Here is a 20460-nt window from a genome sequence, read left to right as displayed (position 1 = left end):
CCGTCTGCCGTCCGTGACCAGGCTGATCTATTGGGCTCACACGTCCCCCTCCTCTGGTCATCCAGGGATCGGTAGGAGTGTGCTGTTTGAGTGGGAAGTACTGGTGGTCCACCTTGGCTAAGGACGTGAGGGTTTATGTTTCCTCCTGCTTAGTGTGCACCCAGTGTAAGGCTCCTAGGCACCTGCCCAGAGGGAAGCTACACCCCTTACCCGTTCCACAGAGGCCTTGGTCGCACCTGTCGATTGATTTTCTAACCGATTTCACCTCCCCCCACACCACGATCCTGGTCCTGCCGTCTCCTCCCTCTGCCCGGTCTCCCTACTGCCCAACAGACTGCAGGGCCTTGTTTACGCACGTCTTCCAGCACTATGGGGGGCCTGAGGATATAGTGTCTGATTGAGGTCCCCAGTTCACTTCGAGGGTCTGGAGGGCGTTCATGGAACGTCTGGGGGTCTCGATCACTTTCACCCCGAGAGTAATGGGCAGGTGGATAGAGTGAACAAGGATGTGGGTAGGTTTCTGCGGTCTTATTGCCAGGACCGGCCGGGGGAGTGGGCGGCGTTCGTGCCCTGGGCCGAGATGGTTCAGAACTCGCTCCGCCACTCCTCCACTAACCTCTCCCCCTTCCAGTGCGTACTGGGGTACCAGCCGGTTCTGGCTCCTTGGCATCAGAGTCAGACCGAGGCTCCTGCGGTGGACAACTGGGCGCTGCCCATGTTCACCTCCAGCGGTCCGTGCTGCGCCAGAAAACCAGCGCAGACCGTCACCGCAGTGAGGCCCCGGTGTTTGCACCGGGGGACCGGGCCTGGCTCCCGACCCGAAACCTGCCCCTCCGCCTGCCCTGCCGGAAGCTGGGGCCACGGTTTGTGGGGCCATTTAAAGTCCTGAGGAGACTGAACGAGGTATGTTATAGGTTACAGCTTCCCCCTGATTTCCGTATTAACCCCTCTTTCCATGTGTCTCTCCTCAGGCCGGGTGTACTCACTCCCTCTAGTCAGAACTGTATAAACTTCTGAATAAACTCTATTAACTGAAGTGTTTTAGTAACCAGAGTGCTCCTCTTGCAGTCTAAGTACTGTGAAGTGTATGGGTCAGAGGACTGGGTGAAGTGTGAGTCCCACTTCAGGCTGCAGAACACAGATGCTGATTATCCTTGGCCTAGAGACAGTGCTGTCACAGCAGGACACTATGGGAGCCATCAACCATGTAAAGGCCTGCAAAATGGGCGTCATCCCTTTCCTGCATGCGCCTGTCATTTTCAAATATGACTTTGTCCATTCCCACACAGAAGTGTTCACCAACTTCTCATTCTTGCCCCATAAACAAAAGTCTATGGGAGGACAGCAAAAAAGGGCAAAGCCAAAGGTTTCCCTAGCTAAGGCGTCATGCCCATTTTTCTCTACGACCCTGAGTGTCACGGGACTCATCTGAAGGTAACCCATACAAACGAATGAAAGTAGGGAGGTAGTTTTGTGCCAACAAAAATAAGTGCCAACATTAAATATGTATCCAAAAAAATACTGCATCAACTTCCATAGGCATAAAAACATTTTTTTTTGCATGCAATAGTATTCAAACAAATCTTCACTGCAGAAGAAATATACAGTGCTTTCAGACAGTATTCACACCCCTTTACTTTTTCCACATTTTATTGTGTTACAGCCTGAATTTAACATGGACTAAATTGAGATTTTGTGCCACTGATCTACACACAATACCACATAATGTCAAAGTGGAATTTTCTTTGTAGAATGTTTTTTAAATTAATAAAATGTACAACTGAAACATCTTGAGTCAATAAGTATTCAACCCTTTGTTATGGCAAGCATAAATAAGTTCAGGAGTAAAAATGTGCTTAACAAATCAAATAAGAAGTTGCATGGACTCATCCCGTGTTCAATAATAGTGGTTAATTAACATGATTTTTTAATAACTACCCCATACAAATGATCTGTAAGGTCCCTCAATCAAGTAGTGAATTTCAACCACAAAGACCAGGGAGGTTATTCAATGTCTTGCAAAGAAGGGCACCAATAGCCAGATGTGTCTAAAACAAAATAAAACGCAGACAATGAATATCCCTTTGAGCATGGTGAAGTTATTAATTAGGCTTTGGATGGTGTATCAATACACCCAGTCACTACAAAAATAAAGGTGTCCTTCCTAACTCAGTTGCCGGAGAGGAAGGAAACCACTATGGAATTTCACAATGAGGCCAACGGTGACTTCAAAACAGTTACAGAGTTTTTTGGCTGTGATAGGAGAAAAATGAGGATGGATCAACAACATTGTAGTTACTCCACAATACTAACTTAAATGACAGAGTGAAAATAAGGAAGCCGGTACAGAATAAAAAATATTCCAAAACATGCATTCTGTTTGCAACAAAGCACTTAAGTAATACTGGGAAAAAAATCTTCCTGAATACAAAGTGTTGTTTTGGGCAAATCCAACACATCACTGAGTACTACTCTTCATATTTTCAAGCATGGTGGTGGCTGCAACATGTTATGGGTATGCTTGTCATCGACAAGGACTAGGGATAAAAATAAACAAAATACAGCTATAAGCACAGGAAAATCCTAGAGGTTAAACCTGGTTCATTCTACTGGGAAACAAATTCACCTTTCAGCAGGACAATAACCTAAAACACAAGGCAAAATCTACACTGGAGTTGTTTACCAAGGGCGACACAATGTTCCTGAGTGGCCTAGTTACAGTTTTGACTTAAATCGACTTGATAATCTATGGCAAGACCTGGAAATGGTTGTCTAGCAATGATCAACCATCAATTTAACAAAGCTTGAATAATTTTGAAAAGAGTAATGGACAAATGTTGTATAATCCTGGTGTGCAAAGCTCTTAGAGACACCCAAAAAGACTCACAGCTGTAATTGCCGCCAAAGATGCTTCTACAAAGTTTTGATTCAGGGGTGTGAATACTTGTGTAAATCAGATATTTCTGTATTTCATTTTCAATACATTTTCAAACATTTCTAAAAACATGTTTTCACATTGTCATTATGGGTTATTGTATGTAGATGTGTGAGAAATAATATTTTTCATCCATTTTTAATTCAGGATGTAACACAAAATCCAAGTGTTACTGTAGTTGCTCTTGCATTGAGACAATGTATGCATTAATCAAAATCAGTTTAATTTCAGCAAATAGGCCCAAATATTGTAAAATGGCCTTACTTAAAATGCCACTTAAATGTGCTGAGGAAAAGCAACATGGAGAATTAGATCTTTGTTTTCCTGCAGTTCTTTGTGAGTGATATTGGGAGTAATTTTCCACTACACTCAGTCGGATTTGAGGATGACAAAGAATGCTTCCAATAAACTTCAGTGCAGAGCTACCAGTGAAGAAGTAATACAAATATTTACCTTTTTTGTTCAACAAATAACCTTAAATTCAATACATTTTCATCTCCGTTATCAAAATTAAGAGAACCAATAAATACAAAAAAATGATTTTGATTTGTTTAACACTTTTTTTTTTATTACTACATGATTCCATATGTGTTATTTTATATTTTTGATGTCTTCACTATTATTCTACAATGTAGAAAATAGTCAAATAAAGAAAAACCCTTGAATGAGTAGGTGTGTCCAAACTTTTGACTATGTTGTCAAAATAAATCATTACAAACTGTAACATATAAAAATAAAGAAGTCACAGTGATGCCGAAACATTGGTGTTTCACCCAATAAATTACTGGGAGTTTATATATATATATATATATATATATATATATATATATATATATATACAGTGTGCGACTCTCTTTATTTTCATAGTTTACCGATTATTTGCAGTTAGTCAGCACCTCTAAACTAAATCATTTTCTCTGGTTTGTACGCCAGTTCATGCTTTTTTCCCCAAATAAATCATTACGACAAATCATTCTATGAACAAATCCCTAGAAAATATGTTAGGCCTAAATATGTTAGGCCCATACGTGTATTTTTAATTTTCATATCTTTCCGTGGCTATACACATTACATACAATTTTGGCCCATACAGAATTGTACAGGTCACAAATGTAGTATTATGTCAATACAGCTGCAAACAACCAGCATCCCTGTTCTGATATTCGTTTTAACTCTTCGCAAACATTTAGAGAATAGTGTTTGAGTCCTCTCTTTTACAATCTGCACTTGTATCATACACAAATACAAGTGTCAGCACATCCATTTCTCTCACTATCCTTTTCTTTAAAACGCAAACATTTCTCTTCAAAGCCTGTTTTCATCACAACAGACACTTTTACATTAGGTACTTTTGTCATCTGTCCTCCTCATCCTAAAACTTTACCAAAACATTACTTTACAGTCCAATTAAGAGAACACCAACTATGTCAGTTCTGATAAATCACTGGTAGCACTGGTAACACATACCAGTATAACTATTGGTAACATTACACAATATAGAATTGGTGAAGTAATGTCTGGCTACTAGAATTGAAGCCAAATAAAAACAACAACAACAAAGAATTGGTCAAGTGTGTTAATGACTATCTATAGATTGATAATTGGATAAATAAATACCATTTAGTGTCTATAATACAATTACAACTAAAGTAGCTGCTTTCTCCTGTTCTCATTACTTAGAATGTTGGAAAAACACTGTCCTGATACTATGTCAGGATAAAAGCTGATCACAGCGACAATAGCTGGGCGTCAGTGGGTCCATACTGTATGGAGTCATTCATCAGTTGACAAAATATGTAAGAAAAAAGGTAGAAATAAAAACAAAGCAGCGATCACTGAAGGTACAACTCTCTTTGGCAAAAAGGCAGTCTTGTGATTACAAATGATGACATGCAAACTAGTAAAAGACATTTTCTCAAATACCAATGGCAATATGGGTCGATGTAACATTCTCCTTTCTTTGGCTGTCTATCCTTCATATGCATATTACAAACATGTCTAACATTTGAATTTAAAAAATATAATTTGAATATTAATTGATCATTACTGCATATGATTTGGACTAAAATCTTCGCCACTAGTCGAGAATACTTATTTTATTGCAGGACAGAGGGGTGGTTGTAGGAGCATTGGAAACAAATAAATGGTTCATTTCCCAAAGTTAGAATTATAGGCCCAATATTGCTCCAATCTTTTACATAAGTCCAAGAAAAGGGAGGATGAGCAGAAGGATAAACAGAGTAGTGTTAGGAAACTGGTTACTGTCCAGTGTCTCATTCAATCTGCCTGTGGCTCCTGTTGTCAAATATCATGGACCTCCTCTGTGGCTGATAAAAGCAGCTGGTTGAGGTCTCCAGCCTCTGTCCACTCTTGGGTATTGTCATTTTGTTCCGCAGGGTCACCCCCTCTGGGGTCCTGAGATTCTCATCCATCTCTTTAGAAAAGACATCGAGTGCTGATGTTTCAGTTGGACTTCTGATGGCCGAGAGGAGGAGCTTACCATCATCCCCTAGCGGTGGGTAATCCATGATGGGGAAGGGTGGACTGAACAAGATGAGGCTCTGTGGTCTCTGGCGGTTCCTAAAGGACGGTCTTTGTAGAACAGTAGACCGTTCAGGTCTTGGACAGTCAGCAAAGGCCTCTGCATTGGAGGAGCGTTTCCTCCTCAGCACCGGTGGGTCTGAAACAGGTGTGGTTTTATTAGTCTCTGTAGATATAGACTGCCTTATTTGGGATTTGGGGGCTGGCTCCTTATTCTCCAACTCCTCCTTTAGATCCCTGATAGATGGAAGAAGAGGTACAGTATCTAGTTTCTCTCCCCTGGTTTTTGTGAGTTCTTTCTCTGCTTCATTTCCTGCATCATTGTTTGTGGGATGAGGTATGTGGCTGTACTGCACCTTTGGGGGAATGACAGGCACGGCTTTGGCCTGGCAAGTCTTTATCATGAAGGCCGTCCTGACAGACGACACACTGACGGGGGCGGAGTTCCGGCGCACAGGGGCCTGACGATCGCTCAGGAACAGCTCCAGTTCCTGGGACAGGCCGTTGGATTTGGTCCCAGACGGGGTCACTGCCCCTCTCTGAATGGAGGACAACTCAGCTGACTCCAGGTTTTGCTGATTGGAAATGTCTCTGATGCATCGAAGTCCTAAATCCAAATTGAGTGAATAGGGTCTGTGTTTGGAAAAACTGTCCTGCACAGTTTTTTCTGAATAACATGCTTCATAAGACGTCTGTCTGTGGAATCTCTGGGAGGAGGTGGTGTTTTTCTGCTTGGCTATGCAGCTGTTCTCTCTGTGTGGTCTCGTTGCTTCATCACCGACCATGGTGGTTTTGGCGGGTAACGGAAGTGGATGTGTGATTTTAGTCTCTGTTTTGCGGCTGCATGCTAGAGAGCTATTTCCTGGGAACACTTCTATGCTCCTCACGGCACATGATCCATTTGTTGGTTTGTCTTCTCTAGATTGAGGAGGAACATTTAGATCTTTGGAGCTCAAACCTTCTTCCGTAGAACAAGACACATCTAGTTTTCCAAACAAATCCTTAAATGTGGGTGAATGAAGAGGACTGGTTACCCACTGTTTGGTGGAGCTGAAGACCTCCTCCCAAGGTTCCTCCTCCAAGTCCTCCAATTCGGAGTGTCCTCCACATCCATCCTCGTCATTTTGGTGTGCTAGCCCCATGGTGTGGGGCCTTTCCTCCAAACATATTGAAAGCCTCTCAATGCCTCCCATGACTACTGACAAAGCATTCTTTCCATCATCATGGAAAAGCCCTTTGACCCAATCTTGGTTTTTACTTTTCCATGATGGCTCTTTTCCTTTCTCTACTACAGACATGCCTATGTATGTTATGTCATCCCCTGGCTGCAAATGGTTTATGACCTGGCTTTGTTGAGTAGAATGTAAACTTGGCTCTGCGAGGTGAGGAACCACAAGTCGTGGCTTGATGCTGATGGGTTTATCTGTTTCTGGGTGCTTAGATTTTGGGGAAATGTGGGGTTTGTTTTTTGTTTTATCTGTTGAATCAGCAGCATGTAGAGGTGTATTTTTCATATCTGTGCCAACCATGAAATGTAATGTTTTGTCCAACGGAAATAGTGTGTCTGAGGAGTTCTTTCTTGCTGAATGTGCTACTGTAGAAGCACTTTGATCAGTCAATGCAGGCCTGGTGGGCGTCAAAGGCTGTCCCTTGTATAATGACGAGTGAGTTGGAAGACTGGTTCTTCTTTTTGCCTTAACATCCTCGCGAGTGTTCTTGGTGGAACAAACGACAGGCATAAACTCCTCTTCCATAATGTCAAGCTCAGGCTCAGTGATTTTCAGCTCAAGATGGAGCTCACACCACAGTTCTTCCTTGATAGGTAGAGATCCCATATCCTGCAAGACATAAATCACAAACGCCCTAATAAAGCGACAGCCATTGTCATTGTAAAATCCTTTGTATGTTGTATGTGATGAAGCACAGAGCTAAACTGGAGATTAAACATACCAGTTGTGTCAGTTCTTTTGTCTCAAGCTGCGGTGCTGGCGGGCTGTCCAGTTGATTCCCAGGAGATTGCTGTTTCTCTTTATCTTCCTCTCTTGTGTTGGGAGTGGAAGACTGTCTCAGGTCAGATACTTCCACCTTCCCTTGAACCTCTTTCACCTCTCCTTCACTTCCTGAAACTAATAACATAAATAGATGTGTCATTATTTTATTAATAGACGCGGTTACCATGGATAATGAGGAAGGTTTTCAATCTGAGTGTACGCACGCACGCACGCACGCACACACACACACACTTTTTCTATGTTACCAGGTGAAAATGTCCTACCTTCTGGCACACTTTTGGAAGCTGCCTCCTCTCTGCTCCTCTCCTCTGCTGGTCTCGCCTCCTTTTCCAGAGGGGTTGAGCTGCTGTTACTGTAAATACTGCTCTCACTCCCCACACTGCTCTCTACAAGGGGGTGCTCTCTGAAACTTGAGCTGCCGCTGCTATCACTCTGCTCTGACTGGGAGGTCTCTCTGCTGGGTTTCAGGGCAGCTGCAGCAGGCCTCTCTTTCCCTGTTGCCCTGCAGGGGGTGCTGTTGGAGCTGATGACTGCAGACACCCTCAGGGGCACGGACACAGCAAAGGGCTCTGATATGTTGAGAGCCTTGCGCTGATGCCTAGGGGAGGACTCAGGGAAGAGGCTTCCTGGGAACGAGGGCCTGGATGTGCTGCTGTGGGTGGAGCCAGAATACAGCATCCTCCTGTTTTTAGGAGAGGTGGGCTGGCAGCTGCTGAGGTCATCGCCTTTGAAAACCTTCAGTTGTTCAGGTAGAGACTTCTTTTGGGGTGGTGAAACACTTGGAGAGCCCCTTCTCTTCATGTTAGGGCTGCTGCCACCTGTAGCCTCGCTCGATTTCTTAATCTCAAACTCCCACCTCTGGTGTTCACTGAGGTCATAGAGCGAGTCAGATCCAAGTGTTCTGGATTTTATGCCTGGTGCAAAGAAACCGTTGGCCTCGTCCGCTGAGTTGAAATTTCCTGGCTTGTCATCATCTGTGTGTTGGAAATCAAATGTGAAACAAATTGTTAGATATACATCTTCTCAGCCTTATTTACAAAGCAAATGCTACAATGAGGATTTGTTTATTGGAGAGAACTGCTGTGAGTAGATTTCACTATGACAAAAGTCTTTTGTATGCAATGTAGTGCATTCAGCCCCACCTGTTGGCAGAGAGCACAAAGAGTCCATGCTTCTAGCTGGTCGGATAGCTGCCTTTTCTGTGAATCAAGAATGCAGTCATGGGGTAAATCCATTTGAATTCAATACATTTTTGACAGCATCCCTTTTGATTGAAACAAAACTTTCCATACATGTCTGCCCATGGAAGTGGTCAGAGAGTAACTTTTTGGACCTGAATGCCAAAGCATTTAGGAGATAGAGGTGCTCAAAGTTGACCCATTTTGCATACCCCACCCCACGGACGATCTGGGGGTCCTCCCATTATTTTGGGCATCTGAAGCTCATTTCCTGCATTTCTACTAAATATAACATGACCCATGGACCTTCTAGCCATCTATTTAGAACAACAAAAAGTAAGCAAAAATGCCCACAGTCATCAAGCTAAGTAAAATATCCTTATTAAATATGTTTAAGTGATTGATAAGACTGAACTAGATCAATGATAATTCAATAATCAATATTGTGTTGCTCCTTTAACCAACAGCCTAACAAATGAACAACTCTTACAAATAAAGCACAAATACCTTTGATTGTCTTTATGAAGACATCCTCTATCAAATTTCAGCCAGACCGCCCAGTTGCCCCAAGCCGCCTGCACACCAGACCCCCCACAAGTCTAGTCAATAACTTAACTCTCTCCCCAACACAGCTTCTTTCCCATCATTTTTTTATGTCTCAAGGGAAAACAAAAGTTGAATAAAAACACACATACACCTACACATTAACACAGAGAAAAAGTACACAAAATTAATATCATAGGCCTAAAAGTAATGTAAGGCTATTTCTACTTACACACAACATGACGGAGTCACCCTGTCCTGCACCTAGGGATCCACGGCCCTACAGCGCCACAACCCAACACACCCCACTCAGCTTTAGGATCTTACTGAAACATTCATTATTGGTTTCAGGTATGTTAGGCCAAGGCAACCAACAGTGACGACCAACAGTACAGCAGACCCCCAGGGCCAGGAGTGAGCAGCCCAGCAACTAGGGATTTCCTAAATGGGTATCTCCCCTGACATGGGCATGTTTTCAATATAGACTCCTTTTGTCGTCCAGTATTCCATATAAGGCACCCAGACCTTATGCAAGTTGAACAGTATACCCTTAATCTTGTAGTAAATCAAATCTAGTGATGCAGTGCCTTCGGAAAGTATTCCGACCTCTTGACCTTTTCCACATTTTGTTACGTTACAGCCATTATTATGAGCCGTCAACAGTCCTGCCACAGCGTAACACTTGATTTACATCCTCATCAGCATTCGGTCTGGTTGGCTGATAGCCTATGCGCATCAGAAAGACACAGTAGAGAAGAGAGGCTGCATCTACGACCCTCCAACCCAACTCCATCCCTTCCTCAGTCGGGAGTTACACGTGTGTGTCAGGGCAGCAGCAACACAGGTAGTTTGGACTCTTGCTAACCACCATATACTAAAATATCCACACAAGCCACTAGCCAGCCTGAACTGTATATCATGGGTTAAAATATTCTGAATATTAAATGATGAAGTTATTATTTAAGAGCATTGAAGTTAAAACTAAATCAGTAAACCATTTAATATGGAGCTAGCTAACAAGCAGATTTACATCAATCAACAATGATCAACTGATAGCACACCCTCTTTTCCCGATGTCAGCCAAGTAGACTTGTTCAAGACCACCAAGAATCACCCTGACCCTGATTTAGCCTACTGCAGTAAAAATGTTCAAGTGCTTTTACCTGTGATGTTCTGTGCTCTCAAGAACACACTCCCATTCCGGCTCAGTTTCCCCTTAGAGTCTGTCACAGACTTGCCCAAGTTGAAGATGGACTTCCACGTTTTGGATTTCCCAGAAAGCTTTCTTCTGACAGAAAAGGAGAAACATTTGTGAACAATATGGCCTGTTTTTGTTTTTGTATTTGTTGATAGTCAGTGTGTTTATTGAAGAGTAAAAGCAGTATGTACAGCAAAACAATGCAGTAACAATAAGGGTGCAGTAGCTAAAACCATACGATCAACCTAGACTGATTTGCCAGGCACTGCACTGCATACACGGTACAGTGTATGAGTTATTGTATACTACATTATGTTTATTCAGGTTATTTTTATTTATTTATGTTTTCACTGCCAAATGTATCCAGGTGCCTGCCTGCCCAGAGGATTTGTGTATTAAGCATGTTTGTTGAGTATACTAAATAAATCAGTCGGCTGAATCCTCATCCATCTCACTTGCTATCCGATATGTCTATGACGGTATGGTACAGCGTGGCAGTGCTGGTATCTGGCAGACTGTTCTCCCGTTGTCGTTCTTTCCGTGCTGGGTGGTTAGGGCTCAGGGAGCGGGCCTGGGCCTCCTCCAGGCTCATCAGCTTCATTGGACCACCCTGGCCACTGATAGGCAAAGTGGCATACTTCTCCCCACACATCAAACCGGGTCCTGTAATACACCATTGTGTAGCTTTTTTTACTGTTGGCATGACAATAAATACAATCCATTGTCCAATGGCCATATAAATGACACAAGCAAGAGGGCAACATTCATGAAATGTCTAAATGCACACATTGGACACGATCAAACATTGTGACATGCATACCTTTAGGTTTTATTGGTGCAGCTGCATGGTTGAAGATCTGCTCAGTGTGATTTAAAATGAACTCAACCACGGACTGCTGTACCCTCACCTCCAGGAAAGCCATGTCCCCATTGCAGGATGCAACTTCAATATCTTTAGAGCTACAAAACACAAAGCCAAGAGAGAAAAGTAGAAATGCTTTCATTCACAACCAAGGAGTTTTTTTTTTTATACCGTTGCTCATTGAGAGTTACCATATGGAATAATGCATCCGATAGGGTATAACTCAAACCAAAGGTAGTTATCGCAGAATTGTTTTAGTATGTTCTTGGATAAGGTGATATTGGTTTGTGTACAATATGTGTAGAGCTCACCGCAACAGATTTGGAGCCCACACCAAGGCCAGGTTGCGGCTGTGCATGTTAGTCTGGGGGCTTAAGGTGGCCAGGTGGGCCAAATGCTTGGTAAGATATTCCAGAGTCCTGAAGAGAGAGGACACACACTTTCTTTTAGCTTATAAACCACATATAAATGTTGGAATGGAAAGGTCCTTTAGGGGAACAAGGGAAACAAACATCTGAAGTGAGTTTTACCTGAAGTGGGGGAGTGGTAGCTCTTTAATGACATCCTGAATATGCTGTAATCGTTCATGATCCTCCTGGACTGAGACGGCTTCCTAAACAGTAAAAGACGAAGACAAGTATTATCCGTGTTGCACATCATTCTCTCTTTGATTATGCCACAGTATTAAATGACTAATCTCTCATGTAAATCAAACAGGGATTCTTGTGACCAAAAGTGGACACATTACTGATGTATTGTACTGAATCCCTTGCACTGGCTCTATGCACACTCACTAGACTCTACCCACACACTCACACATACTACACTGACACTCCAACACACACAGATACGCACACTACATATGCTCACACACAAAACACACACACATGCATACTGACGCCACACACACACTCACACATGTTCACATACGCTATGGCTACTCTGTTCATTATACAATGCTGTGAAAAAGTATTTGCCCACTTCCTCATTTCTTATTTTTTTGCACATTGTCACACTTATAATGACTCAAATCATCAAACAAATGTAAATATTACACAAAGATAACCCAAGTAAACACAAAATGCAGTTAAGGGATCATTTTATTTATTAAGGGAACAAAAGCTATCCAAACCTTCATTGCCCTATGTGACAAAGTAATTGCCCCCCCACCCCTTAATAAATCATGAATTTACTGTGGTTAATCACATTTTTTGAAAACTGAGTTCAATTTCACTAGCCACACCCAGACCTGTTGAATCAAGAAATCACTTAAGTTGAACCTGTCTGACAAAGTGAAGTAGGCCAAAAGATCTCAAAAAGCAAGACATCATGCCGCGATCCAAAGAAATTCAGGAACAGATGACAAACAAAGTAATTGACATCTATCAGTCTGGAAAGGGTTACAAAGCCATTTCTAAAGCTTTGGGACTCCAGCGAACCACGGTGAGAGCCATTATCCACAAATTGAGAAAATTTGGAACAGTGGTGAACCTTCCCAGGAGTGGCCGGCCTACCAAAATTACCCCAAGAGTGCAGCGACGACTCATCCAAGAGGTCACAAAAGAACCCACAACAACATCTAAAGAACTGCAGGCCGGACTTGCCTCAAGTTAAGGTCAGTGTTCATGACTCAACCATAAGAAAGAGACTGGGAAAAATGGAATCCATGGAAGAGTTCCAAGGCGAATACCACTTCTGACCAAAAATAACATAAAAGCACGTCTCCCTTTTGGCAAAAAAACATCTCGATGATCCCCAAGACTTTGGGGAAAATATTCTGTGGACTGACGAGACAAAAGTTGAACTTTTTGGAAGGTGTGCGTCCCGTTACATCTGGCGTAAAAGTAACACAGCATTTCAGAAAAAGAACATCATACCAACAATCAAATATGGTGGCGGTAGTGTGATGGTCTGGGGCTGCTTTGCTGCTTCAGGACCTGGACGACTTGCTGTGATTGATGGAACCATGAATTCTGCTCTCTACAAAATAATCCTGAAGGAGAATGTCTGGCCATCAGTTTGTGACCTCAAGCTGAAGCGCACTTGGGTTCTGCAGCAGGACAATGATCCAAAACACACCAGCAAGTCCACCACTGAATGTCTTTTTTTTTTATTAAGGTTTTGGAGTGTCCTAGTCAAAGTCCGGACTTGAATCCGATTGAGATGCTATGGCGTGACCTTAAAAAGGCGGTTCATGCTCGAAAACCCTCCAATGTGACTGAATTAAAACATTTCTGCAAAGCAAGAGTGGGCCAAAATTCCTCCAGAGCGATGTGAAAGACTCATTGCCAGTCTCAGCAGTTGTTGCTGCTGAGGGTGTTACAACCAGTTATTCGGTTTAGGGGAAAATTACTTTTTCCACATAGGGCCATGACGGTTCGGATAGCTTTTTTTCCCTTAATAAATAAAATCATCACTTAACTGCATTTTGTGTTTACTAGGGTTATCTTTGTGTAATATTTACATGTCTTTGATGATCTGAAACATTTAAGTGTGACAAATGTGCAAAAAAAAGAAGATATCAGGAAGGGGGCAAATACTTTTTCACGGCTCTGTATATCCTGATTGCCTAGCCACTTTTATCCTTAGCCACATGTACATACTCTATTACCTCAACTACCTCGTACCACTGCACATTGACTCGGTACTGCTACTCCTTGTACATAGCCTCGTTCTTGTTATTGTGTTACTATTTTCTTTAGCAAATATTTGTCTTAAACACTGCACTGTTGGGAATGGGCTCCTAATTAAGCATTTCACTGTAAAGTCTACACCTGTTGTATTCGGCGCATGCAACCAATAACATTTGATTTGATTTTGATTCGATTTTTATAGGTAGAAAGGAAAGGGGGAAACCTAGTCAGTTGTACAACTGAATGCATTCAACTGAAACGTGTCTTCCACATTTAACCCGACCCCTCTGAATCAGAAGGGTGCGGGGGGGTGGGAGGGGGGGGGCTGCCTTAATTGACATCCACGTCATCGGCGCCCAGGGAACAGTGGGTTAACTGCTTGCTCGGTGGCAGAACAACAGATTTTTACATTGTCAGCTCGGGGATTCGATCCAGCAACCTTTCGGTTACTGGCCCCACGCTCCCACCCGCCAGGCTAGAAACACTGCCTCTTTGAACAGTACTCACAGTGAATTTCTTGTAAAGCTCATAAGTGAGTAGAGGATTGGGTAGCTCCCTGAAGTACAGCTTGCATAAGGAGCCCACACAGTGGATATCCTGGAGGTACATGTCCTTTGTGAGGTCAGGGCACAACTCAGTGCAAAATTCCTGTCTGTAAGTAAGCACACAAACACATGGGTATCGATACAGCTGGAGACGAATGATGCTTCCACAATCCCTCTAGTATGTGCGGGTTGTTTTGTAAGATTGAAATGTAGGCTGCTAAGGGTTTATATTGAATAAACTAAAGTTGTACAGCATGGTACGTTCATTATGGCCTAAATCGATTAAACGTACTAGACAAACATGCATAGTATAGAGCCCAAACTGAAATGTTGACTTCCCTGTCCAAATTCTTTTGGGAGGCACAGTATGTGGTTAAAATACTTACCTGAGTCGCTGGATATTGGAGGTGACCCCTGAGAGTCTGTATATCCCATCCACAACGCCATGTTTCTCAATGAACTCTGCGCACGTCTTTAAAACTTGGGGAACTGAAAAGAAATAACGATAAACAAATATTATTTCAACCATCCATTCGACATGAAAAGACACACACGCGGCAAACCAAATAAAAACATTTTGAGGGTTCAGTCTGGCAACAGACACTTTGAGGAGTGAAGGTCAACATATTATAGGGTGGTCATATTAAACTCTAATGGATGTTGTAAAGAAAGTACGTGAACAAGCTGTTATTAATGCGAGAAATCATAACATGCGACGTTACGTATCTTTTGGTGTTCTGCAAAAGGCGACATTCTCTTTTTTAGCAGAAATGTTCATTATATTATTTTAAAACGTAATGCCATGTCTTCAGTCTAGGGCAGTGGATGGGAAAAACGTGGCATCTTGGGTTTTAGCAGTTGGGAAAATGCTGGCATTCCATTTCAACTGCTGACATAAGGGAGAAAGAGGAGGGACAGAGAGAGCCTCTATGAACTGGACAGGGTCAGTTTAATGCTGTATTTACTATAAACAGAGTCAGAATCTGGATCTTTGGCTCATTCTTTGAGACAACCCTTTTTTCCATGGCAGAAAAGGACAGAGAAGCGTGAGGAGGATAGTTTGGGAGAAACCAATTGCCATTAGTATAAATTGTATTAGTACTTATTTAGTATTTGAAATCATACTAAACACACTTTACGCTGTAGCTTGGCTTTGTATTCCATAGGGTTGCTGATTGTGAAGAAGGTGGAATTTCACAGGAAGTTAAAAATGGTTTGTTTGTTTCAGAGGAAGGTTGACACACCCAATCCTTGCAGCTGGTATTACTTGTGACACTTCCTCTAATAGAAATAGCCTTTCAAATGTTACCACCCAATTCTCTATCGCTTTCCAAACTCTATTCCCTACTGGGATGTCTCTATTCTTAAAATATGTTATCTACGATGCTGTATTCGAGAGGAATGTAGGGTTGCTTTCCACACCAATGAATACTTGTAAATCAAAGAACATCTTCATAATACATTTCAACTGGAAATGAAACATGTATAGCTCCGCTTTGGCACGGTATGGCGTAGACTACAGCAGTTAGTGTCCCTCCTTACTACGCTAATCGAAAAACCATATGATATAGCTCACTTCTTTTTGCCAAAGTTGTTCCATTCTGGACTGAAATCAGCAAACCAATGTATGCAACAACCTTAGACGAGAAATACCCCGTGGACAATGTTCCTGTAAACTCCTCTATCCCTCAAGGAAAGCACTTGAGACTCAAAGCTCAACTAATTTAAGCTAAATAGACCTTCCCACTTGGCAACCAGGCATTCCCCACTTCACAGATACACTAGATGAGGCCCTTCCCAGAACTCTTTACAAGGGGATAAGGAACCATCTCGCCAGTGCCCCAGTGACGGTGGACCGTTTCACATTTTTAGCCGCACAATGACAAGCATGGAGGTCAATCTCTCGTGTCCCCAGAGAATGCAGAGCGATATAGTGTCGGTCTACTCAACAACTTACAGTGGAACAGTGGCATAGATCAATGACAGTTTACAAATTGTTTCCCTCATTTGCAGACTCTTAACATATCTCATGAACAACACAACTAAACTTGAACAATAAATCAGTAAGCACATAGACATGATGATTTCTTAAAACTGCATTGTTGGTTAGGGGCTCGTAAGTAAGCATTTCACTGTAAAATCTACTACACCTGTTGACTAATACAATTTGATTTGATATTATTCGTATGCAGCTGAACATTAGCTAAGCAAAACTAAAATAATTTATTCCATCTTTGAAGCTTTGGAACGTACTAGCCAGAGGTTCCCCTGGGCAGTATGAATGAAAGTCTGTTCTCCCACATGAGGCTTGCTTAGGGACTACACATCTGAACAGACACTCTCAGTGACATGCCTGTGGTCAAAATGGTGGCTGGTCTGAATGGGATTTGAGTCACCGTGAGTTTAGAGTATTTTCTCCGAAGGAAAACTCCTGCTTGCCTGAAAATCTTCTTGCGGATTCAAAAGGAATCTAAGACTTATTGAATGAGATGCTGTTATTTTAGACGACAACTGTTCAATCAAATAACATCCTCGTAGGTAAATTGTCTGTGTAAATGAAGTAATTACACACATCCTTTCTCTTCCCTGTCTAGGGTCAAACAGAGTTAGTAACATTTCAGCAACCTCAATACCAACTCAACAACAGCTGATCTCTCAAAGTGCCATGTCAACAAAAGCAGATATTATTATAAGCCACTCGGAATTATATATGCCATTTGACAAATAAAAACTAAAAAGTATCATCATATTAAACATATAGTGATTTATACCTTCTCCCCTGTAGCAGAGAAAAGGGTGTATTGTGTAACAAAGATCTACTGTATCAAATTGGTTACATCTGTTCATCTGTTAAATCTGTTCAAAATAAAGGTTTTCAAGTCACATCACATTACCTCACTTCATATTACAATTTTACCTCCATTCAAATACTATCTGGGTAAACACACCCATCCTCAATTGTTGTCTAAAATATGATCTGTTGGCTGACACTCCCCCCAATGAGCAGTGTTGCCCACCCAGAATCCTCAGACAGCGAGCCAGACACAGGCCTCTTGGTGGGCAGGGGAAGTTGAGAAAAAAAGACTATGAGCCACACCCTAACTCACAAATCCCCTATTTAAAACTCTGTGGGAGCCTAAAGGACTTAATGGAATGTAAAACATATGTACATCGATATCCATATTGCAATATACATCTGTGTCACATACCTGAATAAACGACATCATCTTCTATACAACTGTTAAAAACAGCATGGATCTTTCCTAACCAATTTCACATTAAGTTTACAAAATCATCCAAGGCAAAGAGGTTTAACATTGTTTTCCCCCAAAATTATGGGGTTAAATAAATCTCAATCTAATTCGGAATTCTCCTAAAACCTTAGAGGTGTTCCATACATGTATAGACAATTCAACTGTACCATGACACATCCTGTCGCAAACAGTCAACATTGTAATAGCTAAATTAAAAACAAAATCTGTTCTTTATTAAAAAACATTAAAAAACAAAATGTGTTGTTTATATGGTTAATACTACATGTCTAATAAATCTGTAAACATGACATATGACAATGGCCTCAACAACTCTAGTACATGTTGAATAATGGGCCAATGATTAGGCTCCGTTCCTGTGTAACTCAGAATTCACAAGGTCAATATTATGGGGGCATGATGACATTTTCTGAAATCTGCTGGAAAAGGGAAGCAGCGGGAAAGGGAAGCAACATAATAAACATTGAAAGAAACAAGTTTACCGTCTTGTCCTGAATTGTGTAGATGTTCTGTCAAGTCACAGCCGAATGCATTCTCACATCCTTTCTTTTTGGACCTCTGCTTGGTTCCTTTATTCTTCATCTGGATCCAGTTTAGTAGTCCAGGAGTTCAGAACAAACAAATCCTCAAATACACAACCATTGATCCAACAGACCCTGGGAAAGGGGTGAGATGTAGCCCAGAAGTAAAAACCATACAAACCTCCCAAAAAGGATTCAGCCGCTCACATCTTGACCAACCACACTAAATGTGTGGGAGACTGAAAAGTCCTTGAGAGAAGAATGAAGCAGACGTCACTTTTCTGTCAGAGTTTTAGTGCTTTATACATTTCCAATCAATCTTACAAAAATGTATGGGAAAAGCCCTTGTCAGTTATAATTGTAAAATGTGGATTGGGAATGGCAGTCCTCTGAAGTGATTTATCTCAGGAGGATTTGCAGAAAACAGCACCAGAATTATTTGGTTTCCTGTCGTTTTTTTTACTCAGTGTCCCTCTGCCTTTTTTCTCTCCTCCTCTTTTCCTCTCGTCCACACAATCTCCCTGTTCTTTGGCTCCTCTGTATATGAGGAAATGTACCCAGTGAGGCGCAGGAATATTGTTTCTTTATCCTTCTGCTTCCAGTTTTCCATGTTTCGAAGGTCATGGTAGTTGTGGCACTGGCGTGGTATGGAGATTTGAAATGTCAAGTCTGTGAGAAGGGGAGGGAAGTGAAGTCATGGGAGGGGAATAGCGGACTGCTCTTTCTCCTCTGGTTTAGAGATTACTGACCCCTTTTATCCACACTTTTTTTTGTTGCCATGGTCCTAACAGGAAATCTGCTCTTTGCCTTCCTGAATGCTCCCAAAGTACACAATTTCCTGTACAGAGAGCCTTGTTTGGAAAACAAAAACAGACTGGTTCTTAAGGAAGAGGGAAGTGGGGGGAGAGTGAAATGAGGGCTTTAAGGGCACAGATGGGAAAACTGGGAAAAGGGACACATGGTTCTTGTTACTGACTGCTTAGCAGTTTAATCCTTTTCCCTCTAAAGCAGACTGAAGCTCCAACCACGTGTTTGAAGTACACTTCCTCATATCAAATTAATGTTTAACGAATCAGAATGAATCAATACTTTAAAACAACCTTACTAAAACTCAGTAGGCCTAAATACATAGCTACTGGGTTGGTTGAAAGACATTCAGGGTTTTCCATTTCATTTTAAAGCATATACCTGGATCGACACAACTGATGGACGTCGGATGTGGAATAAACTTAACACTTTTGAGGTCTGAAAACATCAGACAATATTTGAAGTGAATAAAACTAACTTTAATGAACATATGTAGAGCTGTAGTTGGCCTTTCTTTGATTTGGTTTAAATATTTTCTTGGCAATCTGTAGAACTGTTGAAAGAGCATGGTCTTGTAGCCCTCCCTGTTCAAACAAGAAATAAGTACACTACCAAATACCAAGAGAATTCACATGCCCTTGCTGTTCCTTAGGTAGTGTCAAGTAGAGTCAAACAAGGGTGTTTATAGTTGTAAGCTATAACTTGGGCCCATAGATTTTCCAGGTCAGGTTATGTTGTCAGGTCCCTAACTTTAGCACTAGGTCTTTAGCCATTAAGGGTCATTTAATTGAACATTTGTTTTTGGCTTAAAATAAAAAGTTTCCAGTCAAGTGACCAGGCTTGCTGAGCCATTGAGAAAACAACCCACGTAGGGAGTCAATAGTTTCGACATATCCTTAGTCATCCCCCCCGAGAGGACAGCTGGCTAATAGTACAGTAGGAATCTTTTCTGTGGTTGTATTATAATTTTAAGCTCTTTATGTCTGCTGTAGTGCAAAGTACATTTCAAACTCTACATTCTATGATATCATGTGATATCTTGTTTGCTGGGCTCAAAGCTTAATGTTTCAAATGTCAAAAGTTAGCCTTTGGTGCCCTGGCCATCCTGGCCTCCACTGAACAAAGCTTTCTTTCTGCACCACAGGAAAACGAGATGACATCATTTTGCCCATACAAAGGCTCGGACATCACACTCCTTCCCCTCTTTGGTTCCCTCCACAAGACTGGACTGGTGAAACAAGTGCTCCCTTCAGAGCACAGCCTTCAAAATTGTAATCAAACTACTATACTGAACAAAAATATAAAACGTAACATGTAAATATTTGGTCCCACGTTTAATGGGCTGAAATAAAAGAGACCAAAAATGTTTCATATGCAAAAAAGCTTATTTCGCTCAAATTTTGAGCACAAATT

General features: G+C 41.8%; 1 protein-coding gene across 3 annotated transcripts; it reads right to left on the bottom strand.

Annotated features, from left to right (window-relative positions):
- Positions 1 to 4134: 4134 nt before the first annotated feature.
- On the bottom strand, positions 4135 to 18985 carry LOC110534106 (rho GTPase-activating protein 31). Of its 3 annotated transcripts, XM_021618778.2 has the most exons (13): positions 18422 to 18985; positions 18202 to 18301; positions 14834 to 14936; positions 14410 to 14554; positions 11800 to 11882; positions 11581 to 11688; positions 11228 to 11367; positions 10863 to 11070; positions 10373 to 10497; positions 8631 to 8687; positions 7752 to 8462; positions 7427 to 7602; positions 4135 to 7314 (listed from the first exon to the last, which is right to left on the bottom strand). In XM_021618778.2, the coding sequence occupies exons 2-13, from the start codon at positions 18299 to 18301 to the stop codon at positions 5209 to 5211; spliced, it is 4062 nt and encodes a 1353-aa protein (XP_021474453.2). In that variant the 5' UTR covers positions 18422 to 18985; the 3' UTR covers positions 4135 to 5208. The 3 variants fall into 3 exon arrangements, with proteins under 3 accessions (XP_021474453.2, XP_021474452.2, XP_021474454.2); XM_021618777.2 differs by having other exon boundaries at positions 18202 to 18985; XM_021618779.2 differs by having other exon boundaries at positions 10373 to 10494; positions 18202 to 18985.
- Positions 18986 to 20460: the final 1475 nt, after the last annotated feature.

This window comes from Oncorhynchus mykiss, chromosome 10 (genome assembly GCF_013265735.2).
Source record: "Oncorhynchus mykiss isolate Arlee chromosome 10, USDA_OmykA_1.1, whole genome shotgun sequence".
NCBI lineage: Eukaryota > Metazoa > Chordata > Actinopteri > Salmoniformes > Salmonidae > Oncorhynchus > Oncorhynchus mykiss.
This window is presented reverse-complemented; position numbering and strand designations above follow the sequence as displayed.